A 13052-nucleotide genomic window follows, 5' to 3' on the forward strand; every position below is an offset into this window, starting at 1 on the left:
TAACTAAGAATTATTATTAATGTACAAAAATTGTAAAAGCAGGAATAATAATTACTGAACAAACACCTGCTGATCTTAGAATTGTACACATAATTACAACATGCATGAGGCTTCTCAGGAAGAGAGAGAGAGACACAGAGAAATACAGAAAGCAGAATGCAGCATGTGAACAGCTCATTCTTATGATAATATCTCAGACAAGACATACAAGCCTCACATCTGTGAATGTAAAAGAGTACCACATCCGTGTTTTCATTCCTGAAAACATGAATATCTTTTACCTGCATCATGAAGTCAGACAACAGATGTCAGAGAATAGACTGATACAGATCTATCATTCTGAAGAAATTTATCAGAGCAGATGTTCTCATAATATTGAACTTTACAGTTGTAAAAAGTTTCTTGATATCTGTGAATATCATGACTTCATACACAGTAAAACTCATAATGATTTCCTCTAAGAACAGAAAAATCAGTGTTAGAAAGAAAAGATGAAAAAGAAAAAGACTTATGATCTTGACACTGTTGAAGAGAAGAATAATTCTCTGAAATGAATGAATGATTGTCTCATCACAAATATTTAAAATGAATGTAATAATTGATGTTTATGACTGAACTTTAGATAGTCATATTGTACACTGTCTTTATATAATAAATTGTTCTAGAGATTAGTAAGAAGAGCAGAAGTATATGCACTGAAAAATGTGATTCACTGAGTCTATGCAACATCTTCTTGAAATGAGAAGAGCTAGTAACAAAGACAGAGATGGTAAAACAAGAAGTAGTGAGAGTAGGGATTGCGGGAACAGGGGTAGCAGGAGTGGGAGAACCAGACACAGAGACAAGTGTAGAAGATTGAGAAGTGACAGAGAAAGAGACAGAGAAAGAAGCAGCAGAGAAAGAAGCAGCAGAAGAGATAAGAGAAGACATAGAAGACTCAGTCACACATGATATGAACAATTTCTTCATTATCATATTCTTCAGATTCTTGATCAATGATTCAATATTGAGTTTACTATCATTGATAAATATGAATCTGTCAATATATGAAGATTCTATATGAATAAAAACAAACATCAGCATCTGCATTCATGCAAAATTGTGCCAGAAAACATGATCAGAAACCTGCTGAAGAAAATGATTGAGAGTATATAAGAAGATAAAGAAGATATGTCATTCATAATAATATGTTATTCTGATAATTGTTAGAAGATAAACAAGTTCTGATCATATTTCACAATGTGTTACACTTACTGCTGATGAACTGCTCAGTATGAGCACTATGATGATGCTTGTTGTAAGAACAGAGAGTCATTATCAGAAATGTGTATAATGTGATAGATGAATAGATAGAAAGAGTTGAACAGAAGAAGAAGTAGAAATCTGAGATGATGATGACATTCAATGATAATGATGATGAAGATGATGATTGAAGAATGAGAAAAGTTAGTGAATGAGTGATATAATATAGTGAAAGTTTTTTTATGAGAGTGTATACAGAATGCTAGCTGAATTAGAAATAGATCATATAATTGTGAAACACTAGTGATGAGCTAATCTGCATGAAGCTAGGATGTACAACATAGTCATGTGAGTGTGACTGAATCTGGTGAGAGAGAATGTGATTTAAAAGAATGTATGACTGTTGAATAATAACACAGCTGCTTCTGAACTACTAGTATACAGACTCAACAACCGCTCCACCACGAACTCGCTCGATTTTTCGAATAAGAACCCGCCGATAGATCCATCGAAAAGCCCTCGATCATACGAGCATTTTGACCCCATCGCCGACCGCATACCCCGTGTGGTGGTGGAGTTATCCAGCCAAATGTGAACCGGACGTTGTTCGAAGCTTCTGTGTGGGATTATCCCCCGTTCTCCCCTACCACACCACAACCCCGGGCCAGAGTGCCATACAAATTGTAAGGTGAAGTGACCTAGCCATATGCATCAATCTTCTCGATTTTGGAAGATCCCCGACCTGTAGTTGTGGAGATATCCGAGGAGCGACCTCCGCGAAAACCCTGTCCATCTTTGATGTTTCAAAACACCAACGCCAAGTCTCACCCTCGTATCGCCCTTCCCAATCTGGCCCATCCCCGGCAGAAAAATACAAAAAGATACCTCAGCGATAATATCAAGCACATAATCAACAGACTCTTCTGAAGTGCAATCTCCACAGTCCACCACCAGTGTATCTAGACTTTAACACCAAGTCTCACCCCTGTACTACCCCTCTCAATCTGGCTCATCCCCAGCAGAACAATACAAAAAGATACCTCAGCAACAGCATTCAATACATAATCAGTGAACAATGAGTCAACAGCACATCAACAACTATAAAATCAGTATACTTCAAGATCTGACTGAGCCTTTGATCCCTGCACAGTGAGATATATTAAATCTAGTTTTAATATCTCAATATTCAATAGATTCTGCAAGGAATTGAGAACAGCAACACTAGATTTCTATTGAATTTGAGAATTAACTCTATATTGATATAATCATTGACAAAGTCTTCTATTTTGAGATATAAATAACCAGTTCCTCTACATCTCACTGACAATATTTATATTATCATATAGAAACAGACTTATATTCTCTATAATATCAAGACTCTGAAGAGAGAAAGTCTTGATAGAAGGTATACAGTAGTGCATATCTTAGCAGTTTCTATCTCATTCTTCTGCAGCAGTTAATGCAAAAAAAAAGATCTTAGAAATAGTTTTTTACTTCTCTTGAAAAAGTAAGGTGTTTTTCTCTGGATTTTATACAATATTCTTACAAAGAATTAAAAACAGAGTTGTTTTCTGTCATAATTTCATATTCTTTTAAGTAAGAATTACTTTTTCAGTGGCTGAAGAGCTTTCATTAATACTTAATTCTTTTTTACACTCTTTATTAACTGATTTGAGTTGCACACTTGTTGTGTGAGAAGAATTGAATGATTTAGAATAAAATTGAATAGTTTTAATCAATTTCTCTACAAAAAATTGATTTATTTTTTGTCAGTTTTTCTCTTAAAAACTGTCATATCATCTGATTTATTATCAATTGATATCATACTTTTCCTCACTGTATCTCAAGAAAGAGATTGTAAAGATTTTATTGATTTATCTTAAAAATCAATTTTAGTTTATTAGATTCTCTTCAAAAATCTAATCTAGTTACTGAACTAGTGTGAAAAAAATCAGGTGTTTTATACACAAAAGTCTTTTATTCTTCTTTTGAAACAGTCTGACCAACTTTTCAATTGAAAACAGACTTAGAAATATCTCAATTGAAACAGTCTGATCAACTTTTCATTGAGTGAAAACAATGAGTTCAAAAATACACTCAGTTGATGTGGAAAAAGATGCTTTCTCAAATGCTATTTCTGAGATTGAAATTCTGAAGAGAAGAAAGAAAGAAGAAATAGAGAAACAACAAGTTCTTGAAATACAGAAACTTGAAAAAGTAAGCAAGATTCTTGGAAAGCAGTGTCTGAGTGAGATGAATGAAGAAGTTCTGTTAATTCTTCATACTCAGGCTAGACAACTACAGAAGATGATCAAGTTCAAACTTGGAATCTCAAACACAGTTCAAAAAATCTTGAAAATTCCTAGTACAATCACTGACTCTTTATCTTGCTCTTCTTCTTTCTTTCTTTCTACTTCTTCTTCTTCTTTGAATTAGAAGAAAACATATACTCAAGCAGCTGAATCTGCTATCTCTAAACCTGCTGTCTCAAAACCTGCTCAAAATCCTGAGAAAACTGAGAAGAATACTGCTCATGCCTCTATTCATAGAAAAGTGAAAAAGAAAATGCAAAAAGAGAAAAACTTTCAAATCTTCAGAAATAGAAGACTTATTCTCAAAGTCTCAAATCAGAACATTCTGCAAAGAAACAAGCTAAACTCAAATCTCATTTTCAGAATCAGAAATGAAATTAATCAGCAGTTCTTTTCTCAGTTGATGACTGATATTGAAGTTCAAAAATCAGTTATAGCTTCAATTGAGCTATCATTCTTTGAAAACTTCATCATTCTGACTACAATGCCTGAATTCAGTGCTGAATTCCTTATTCAGAATGAGAATCTCTGAAAGTCAGCAGTAGAATCTTTGCTAAATATAACAATTCTATCTGAAAGAGATGAAAAGTAAGACAAATTCATTCTTCATGATATTTCAGTTGAAATTTTTGACTGTGAAGAAGAAATGCTACTTCTTAAAAATGAATTGAAAGAATACAACTTCATTCAACTGAGAAAGAAGTCTGTATGACTAAATTCAATTAAGTTCAGACAAAGTAGGAGAAATGCCTCTGTTCTAATATATATAAAAACACTTGAACAGTCAAAGATCTCTGAAGTAAGAGTAGCAGGTTTGAAAATGAGAGTTCATGAATACAAAGACTTGAGAATGAATCTCAAAGCTCAAACACAGTGTTCAAACTGTCAAAGATATGAATACTTTGCAATCTCATGTTTTAGAGACTCAAAATGTGCATTCTGTACCAGAGATCATAAAACTAGTGAGCATAAATGTGAAACATGCTCAAAAAGAGGTGAAATTTGTCAATATACTCTGCTTAAGTGCTCTAATTGCAAAGAAAAACATGCATCTAGCTTAAAAGAATGTATGTTTGCTTCTAGAACTCAAAAGAACTGGAGAAAAGATGAAGCTCAAAGTCAATCTAGAACTGAAGAGAAGAGTCAAGCCAGTAAACTCACAACTGCAAGCTTAAAAAGAAGAAACTCTCAATTATCTAAGTCTTCAAACTTCAATTCTTCAGCAAAATGTAAACAGAATTTGAATTCTCAAACTTCTGTTAAGATTAGAGAATTGAGAAATGACTCTGATGATAAACTAGATATAATGTAAGCAGTTGAGATTCCTACTTTTCAGAACAGTTATAATCTACTATCTGATGATAGTGATTAGATTCTTCTCTACTCTCTTTTAGTATGAATATACAACAAAAACAACAAAAAAAGTTTAAAAACTCTTTAAAAATCACATTTATTCAAAATAATGTGAATAGAAACTCAAATTGCATTTATTCTTGTCTTCAAATTGCATTTGAATAAAAAGTTGATTTTGTACTGCTTCAGGAGCTGAATTTTGATGCTGAGCAAAAATATGTCATTTCTCATTCAAGCTACTACTGCTTTTTACCTCAAAAGTCTGAGATAAAGTCAAGAGTAGTGATCTATGAAAGAAAGAGATCAAGATATCAATTTAATCTAAGATTTGATATCATGTCTGACCCTGATATTCTGATGGGTGATATTATAGATAAAGAAAATGAGTTTAATACTATACAGCTCATAAATATCTATAATGAAAAGTCATTGAAGGAAAATAACAATATCTGGACAATTGATAGAGGATTTCTGAACATAACTCTATCAAGAAACTCTATAATTGCAGGAGATTTGAATGCACATCATCCCTGATAAAATTCAGAATGCAAGAGAGCAGTGAGAGCTGATAATCTGATTGAATGAACCTTTGAGCATTTAATAGATTTGGTTAATAAGTCTGATCAACAAACATTCTTTAGAAAAGGCATGAAACAGAAGTCTATTATAGATCTAATCTTCATGTCACAAAATCTAATGAAAAGAAGACTTGTAAACTGATTTATTGATTCAAATGAGACATCAGAATCAGATCATGAGATTATTCAATTTGATATTGAACTGAGTGAAAAACAAATGAGTGAAAATCCTCTTCTCTCTAATCAGTATAACTTTGAAAAAGCTGATTGAAAAGCAGTTGAAGAAAGCATAAAACTGTTAAAATCTGAAAGACAGAATAAGCTATATTGGAATTCTGGTCAAGATATCTCAAATGAAATGCTTGAGAATAGAGTGAAGCTTATTACATCTATTATTCTAACAAGTGTTAGAGATAATATTTCAAAAAGAAAATCTTCTGAGTATTCAAAATCTTGATGAAATGAGAATATCTCATCTAAAAGAAAAGAATTAGCTACTGCTAGAAGAGATTGAAAGAATGATGTAATATCTGATGAAGAGTTCAAAGCTGTCAGAAATGAGTATTTTTCAGATATTAAAAGAGCTAAAACAGAGTGCTGGAATAAATTTCTTGAAGAAGCACAAGAGAAGGAAGTTTTTAAAGCTTTTAACTATACTAAAACAAGAAGTGTAGCAAAACTTCCAGCTCTAGAATATGAGTTTCAGAATGAATCATATACAGCAAACTCTTTTGAGAAAAAATGTCAAGCTTTCATGAGAATTCTCTTTCAGAACTCACCAGATTCAGATTCAGATTCAGAGAAAGAGAATATATCACTTCTCAACTACATTGATGAAAATGACTGAGAATGGCCTGATCTTACACAAGATGAATTAGAGTCAGCTATCTTCTCAAGTTCTGTTAAAACTGCTGCAGGTCCTGATTCAATTAATCACTTGATTATTTAAAATACATATTCCTACATAATGAATGAATATTTTAAGCTCTTTTTCAATCTCTTGAAAAATGAATATCATTCTGAATGCTGAAGAGAAGCCACTGGAGTGATTCTTGCAAAACCTAATAGAAAAACTTCAATTCCTAAGTTATATAGAGTAATATCTCTATTGAACTGTCTAGGAAAGGTTTTAGAAAAGATAATAGCTACTTGACTATCTTTTATAAGCTCTATAGATGATTCTCTTTTATTCAGTGAACAAATGAGAGATAGAAAACAGTGTTCTGCAATTAATACTGTTCTCTCAGTTATTCATGATATTCAAAGAGCAAAGCATGAGAATCTGGTCTCAACTGCAGTTTTTATTGATATAAAAGAAGCATTTAATCATGTTTCAAAGTCAAAGTTAATTCAGACATTGAAGATATTAAAACTGCCACTTTCTCTAATAAAATGAGTTAACTGTTTTATGTCTAAAAGAATTATACAACTCTTCTTTGATGGAATGAAATAAGACAAGACTGAGATAAAAATAGGAGTATCACAGAGGTCTTCAATCTCACTCATTTTATTTGCAATATACACTGCATATCTATTCAAGAATAGAAATATAAGAATAGTGCAATCTCCAAGTTATGTGAATGATATTGGTCTAGTCTACAGCTCAAAAACTATCAAAGAGAATTTGAAAGTAATTGAAGAAGCTGCAAAGGAAATCTTTGTTAGAGCAGATATCAATCAAATTCAATTTGATATGAATAAAACTGAGTTAATTCATTTCTTTTCTAGATTCAATGAGAAAGAACTATCTCTAACTCTTTTAAATAGAGAGATTAAACCCAGTGTAAATGTCAAATGATTAGGAGTATGATTAAACTCTAAGTTGAATTTTAAATATCACATTCAACAAAGAACTGTCAAGGCAGAAAGACTATTGAACAACATAATCAGACTATCAAATACAGAGAGGGGTCTATTCTTCCAGGCTATGAGACAGTTATATATAGCCTGTATTACATCAGTAGCTCATTATAGAGTTCAAGTTTGATGAAATAATCAAGGGAATTTCACTGAACTCTTTCAAAGTCTGCAAAACAGAGCCTTGAGAAGAATTCTGAAAGCATTCAAATCATCTTCTATTAAAGTAATGAAAATTGAAGCTTCAATTCCTTCTCCTGCTATTAGATTTGAAAAGGCCTGTATGAACTATGCTCTGAGAGTTGTAAAGATGAGCTCAAATCATATAATCAGAGAAAGAGTCTCTTCTTCATTTCTATCAATTAACTCTGGAAATGAACTGGATTGAAATAGATTTCTTGATTGAAATGAAAATAATTCTTCAAAGAAAATGTCTTCTCAACTGTACAGACTATGCTCTCTGATTAAAAATCAATTTTCTTCTTTAAATGTTGAAAAAGTTGATCATGAGAAGTTATCTCTCTGAAGAAAAAAGCTTGAATCTCTTATAGACTTACAAATAAGTGAACTATCAAAAGAGAAAGAATATGAACAGCATTTGAAGAGAATTTCTACAATCAATATAAAAGACTCTATTCTGATTTATTCAGATGACTCAAAAAATGAGAACTTGAATAGATTAGGCGCAGGCATTGCTTATACTGAAGATAATATTAATTTTATCTCAGATTTCTGGAATCTAGGCTCTGAATGTGAAGTCTTTGATGCTGAACTATTTGTAATAGTGAAAGCTTTCAAACTTATTGAAATAAAATCTCATAAAAGAGGAAATTATTTGAAAGAGACATATATATTCTCTGATAGTCAAGCTGCTTTAAAAAGACTTAGAAATAGTCAGATTCATAATGATCAAATGAATCTTGAACTGATCTTAAACTCTGTTTTAAAAATTCAAAAGAGAAGAACATCAAAGCTGAGAATTCATCTGCACTGGGTTCCTGCTCATATGAATATTCATGGCAATGAATTGGCTGATTCAGCTGCAAAAAAGGGTGCAGAATTAAGCAGATCTATTTAAAAAATTATGTCCTGATCTTTTATAAAGAGAAGAATAAAAGAATCTTGTTTAGACAAGTGAAATGAAAGCTGGCAGAAATAAAAGAAGAGTATACATTATTCAAGATTTGAAACAAAACCCAAGTGGAAATCTTGTTCAATTAAATGTAAAAAGAAAATATTCTCATCTATAATACAGCTGAAACTAGGACATGGCTATTTCAAATCTTATATACAAAGATTTGATGATAGATTTGACTCAATAGAATGCTCATTCTGCAATACAAATGAGAACCCTGAGCATATTATAATGCACTGTGCATTATACAATAGTCTCAGAGTCAGATTGAAAGAGAAGTATGATCTAAATCAATTAAATATAAGATTCTTATTCTCAACTGAGACAGGAATTAAATACTTAATAGACTTTCTATCAGAAACTCAAGCAGCTACAAGAAAATGGCTAAATTCAGAATTATCTGAATATGAAGAGAAGGAAATCAATCAGATATAGTCTGTTAAAACAGCTATACACTCTCTTTTAATAATTTGTTTTGTTATAGTCTCTCTTTACTTTATCTTTTTCTGTATCTTTTCCTTTCAATTTCTTTCTATCTATCTATTTAATGTGTCTATCTTTGAGACTGTGTTCTTTCTCTCTTTTCTTTTGTCATGATATTGTCAAATGGTTTCAAAGTATCAAAAGATGTTAAAACACTGCAATTTGTAAACAGTTTTTGTATTCTGAGCTGGAATTTTCTGATTTTGTATATCTGAAATTGATGAATGTACAATAGTTAACTTTACAGACATAGAAAAAACCCTGAGAACTAAAGTTCTCAGGTAGATGTCATAGTCTCTGACTGCATACATCTATAATTGAAGAATAATAATAATAATAATGAACTACTAGCATACAAATGTAAAGAGGGGCCTAGCGGCCACTAATTAATTTAGCATACGAGATTTAATATATAAGAAGCCGGCGTACGCCTGTAATCGTACGCTGGCTTAAGCAACCTTTGAATCACAAATTTCAGATATGCAAAATCAGAAAATTCCAGCTCAGAATACAAAAACTGTTTACAAATTACAGTATTTTAACATCTTCTGATACTTTGAAACTATTTGACAATATCATGACAAAAGAAAAGAGAACACAGTCTTAAAGATAGACACATTAAATAGATAGATAGAAAAGAATAGAAAGGAAAAAGTAAAGTAAAATAAAGAGAGACTGTAATGAAACAAATTATCAAAAGATAGTATATAGCTGTTTTAACAGACTATATCTGATTAATTTTCTTCTCTTCATATTCAGATGTTTCTGAATTCAGTCATTTTCTTATAGCTGCTTGAGTTTCTGATAGAAAGTCTATTAAGTATTTAATTCCTGTCTCAGTTGAGAATAAGAATCTCATATTTAATTAATTTAGATTATACTTCTCTTTCAATCTGACTCTGAGACTATTGTATAATGCACAGTGTATTACAATATACTCAGAATTCTCATTTGCATTGCAGAATGAGTATTCTATTAAATCAAATCTATCATCAAATCTTTATATATAAGATTTGAAATAGCCATGTTCTAATTTCAGCTGTATTATAGATGAGAATATTTTCTTTTCACATTTAATTGAACAAGATTTTCACTTGGGTTTTGTTTCAAATCTTGAATAATATATACTCTTCTTTTGTTTCTACCAGCTTTTATTTCACTTGTCTAAACAAGATTCTTTTATTTTTCTCTTTATAAAAGGCCAGAACATAATTTTTTGAATAGATCTGCTTAATTCTGAACCTTTTTTTACAGCTGAATCAGTCAATTCATTGCCATGAATATTCATATAAGTAGGAACTTAGTGCAGATGAATTATCAGCTTTGATATTCTTCTCTTTTGAATTTTTAAAATGAAGTTTAAGATCAGTTCAAGATTCATTTGATCATGATAAATCTGACTATTTCTAAGTCCTTTTAAAGCAGCTTGACTATCAGAGAATATTCATACCTCTTTCAAACTATTTTCTCTTTTGTGATTCGGAAGAATGTACAACCGCCGGATAATAACGCGGCCGCTTCTGAACATGCCTCTCAACATGCTTACAAATGTAAAGGGGCTCTAGCAGCCACTAATTAATTTAGATAATATATATAAGAAGCTGGCGTACACCTGTAATCATACACTGACTCAAGCAACCTTTGAATCACATCTGATAGCATGTCTAAAAATCAGTGAGAAGTACAGACTTCTTCAGAGCATGATAATTTCATCTATGAAGTGATTTATAGTTATCATATCAGTGTGATTCTAAAAACATCTCAAAAGATAGTGTATGAAGAGCAGTGAGTGAAAGAACATTTGATTAATACTGCTTCACTTATTAAGAGAAAACTTCATACTCAGATGAATATCATGTATTGTATACAAATAAATAAGATATGAGAAAGAGAATGAGAGTGATGAACCAGATTCAAAGAAGTCTACTCTCTATCTAAAAGAAGAATAAAAAGAGAGATGATTATCACTGAAGTTGTGTAATAATAACAGAAATTATATAATAATATAGTAATATAATGATAGACATTGTATAATCAATAAGAAATCACAGAAATGAATATCTTTTCTAGTTAATATAAACACTATTCTCTGCTATCTGAACTGAAACATATGCAGAATCTCTCAGAGAGTTTACTTAAAGTAGTAAGAAAAGTAGCTAAGATCACTGAATCAGAATCAAAGCTCTATATATGTATGAGAATTCTAAATAAAATCAAGACCTTGTGTATGCAGTGACAGACTGAGACAGAAGTTAAATAACAATTGACATTCACTGTGAATTAAGCATTCACTATGAAGAGCTTCACTGATGCAATTACTATTATCAATAAGAATAGAGAAAATCAGATCTTAGACCTGCAGTGAGAGATTGAATGTTTACACAGATAGATAACTATATCAAATCTGAAGATCTTACTATAATTATTCACAATCTCTTCAGAAGTGTATATATTATCTGAGACTGCTACACAGAATGAGAATCTGAACATGAGATATATCAAGCTAAGATATCTGTCAGAGTCATTAAGTTTTAATAGTAACTGAACAAATAATGCTGCAATCAGCTGACTAAGTCAGATGTAATTATATTATCAGATTAAATATAGACTTACAGATAGACAGTTAATGGAATTTTAACAAGTCTTAAGATCTGTTATATTTCTATGTAGAAAAGTGAAGTTATTATAAGTAACTGATGAAAAGATAAATCTTACAGATCTGAAATAATACTCATTCTTATAAATATGAAATAAGTTTTTCAAATGAATCTTACACAACTTTGAGAAAGTGAATATATAAGATAAGTATTATAAATAGTTCACTGAGTGTAGATAAGTGAGTAATCTTATATTATACTTCACACTCTTCAGCTTATACTATCTCACATTGAATGAAGAGCTTTCAATATCTTTCTGTTTACAGATCTTCATTCATAATCTTACATCTGAGTTGAGAGTGAAATGAAAATACTTAATCTCATAGTCAGACATAGTGAAGAAAGTATATGATATTCTTATTATACAGAAACAAGTGAGTCAACTGCAACAGAAAATACTGTAATCAAGTATATGTCAATGAAGAATGAGTAATCAGACTTCTATAACATAAGTCACATATCTGAATGCAATGAATCTAGATCTGAATGTCATCACTAAAGTGCTGAATTCTCTGAAAAAGAGATTCTCTAAGTGAAAATGTTGATATTATGAGTATTGAGTGTGCTTCAACTATGAATGTCAGAATCATGATATAAAGAATTATACACAGCATGCACAGTCAAGAGAAGTAAGAGAGTTAAAAAACTAGCAGAATCAGTGAGCTCAGAGACACTTACTGATATTCTATAAAAAGTCTTCAAAGTGAAAGAGATATCTGTGTTAGATAACTCTCTGAATTCTGTAAATATCAAGAGAAAGCAGGCTTCTGAATGAGATGTAAGTGAGAATGAAGCAGATACTCATCTCAATATCTTGAGACCTGAAATATTAATGTATAAGAGACACTTGAGTAAGAATTGAGAGATGACTGTAAAAGTATTAGCAGACACAGAAGCTTCTACATAATATATTAATAATTATATAATTCAAAAACTGAAAGAGGTTCACTGAGTGAAGAATTTCTGATATATAAGATTATCTAATAATTAATATTTGATATCATCTGTAAGAGTAAGAGTTCTCTTACACTTCAGAGAATAATCTTACTATATTTAAGTATGAGAGCTGCAGAATGTGAAATACAATCTTATTCTTGAACTCAATTAATTTCAAAGATTCAATCTGTAGATTCAATAACATACATATTATATACAGTAAACTGATAAGAAGAAAACAGTTCATATGATTCTATCAACTGGTATGAGAAGAACATTTCACATCTCTGATATAGAAGAATTAAATATAGTTATATATCAATAAGTAAAGAGAATGATTCACAAGATCTCATCTGAAAGCATTCTGTATATCATACAGAACTTAGAAGTGAAGAAAACTAAGATAAAGAATATGTAGAAGAATAAGTATATAAAGAAGCTTCTAAAAAAGTATGAGAAGATCTTCTAAACAGATCTTTCATCAGAATTGCTGCTGAAA

At 30.9% G+C, this 13052-nt stretch overlaps 1 protein-coding gene across 1 annotated transcript; it reads right to left on the bottom strand.

Annotated features, from left to right (window-relative positions):
* Window positions 1–508: 508 nt before the first annotated feature.
* Window positions 509–1055, bottom strand: BDCG_16993 (uncharacterized protein; the record flags this gene model as incomplete). The annotated part of the gene is made up of 2 exons (XM_045426165.1): window positions 509–545; window positions 697–1055. Coding segments are annotated over 2 exons (395 nt in total), but the record flags the coding sequence as incomplete, so codon positions are not given.
* Between the last annotated feature and the right edge of the window lie 11997 nt (window positions 1056–13052).

The sequence above is a fragment of the Blastomyces dermatitidis genome, assembly GCF_000003525.1.
Source record: "Blastomyces dermatitidis ER-3 genomic scaffold supercont1.4, whole genome shotgun sequence".
NCBI classification, from domain to species: Eukaryota; Fungi; Ascomycota; class Eurotiomycetes; order Onygenales; family Ajellomycetaceae; genus Blastomyces; species Blastomyces dermatitidis.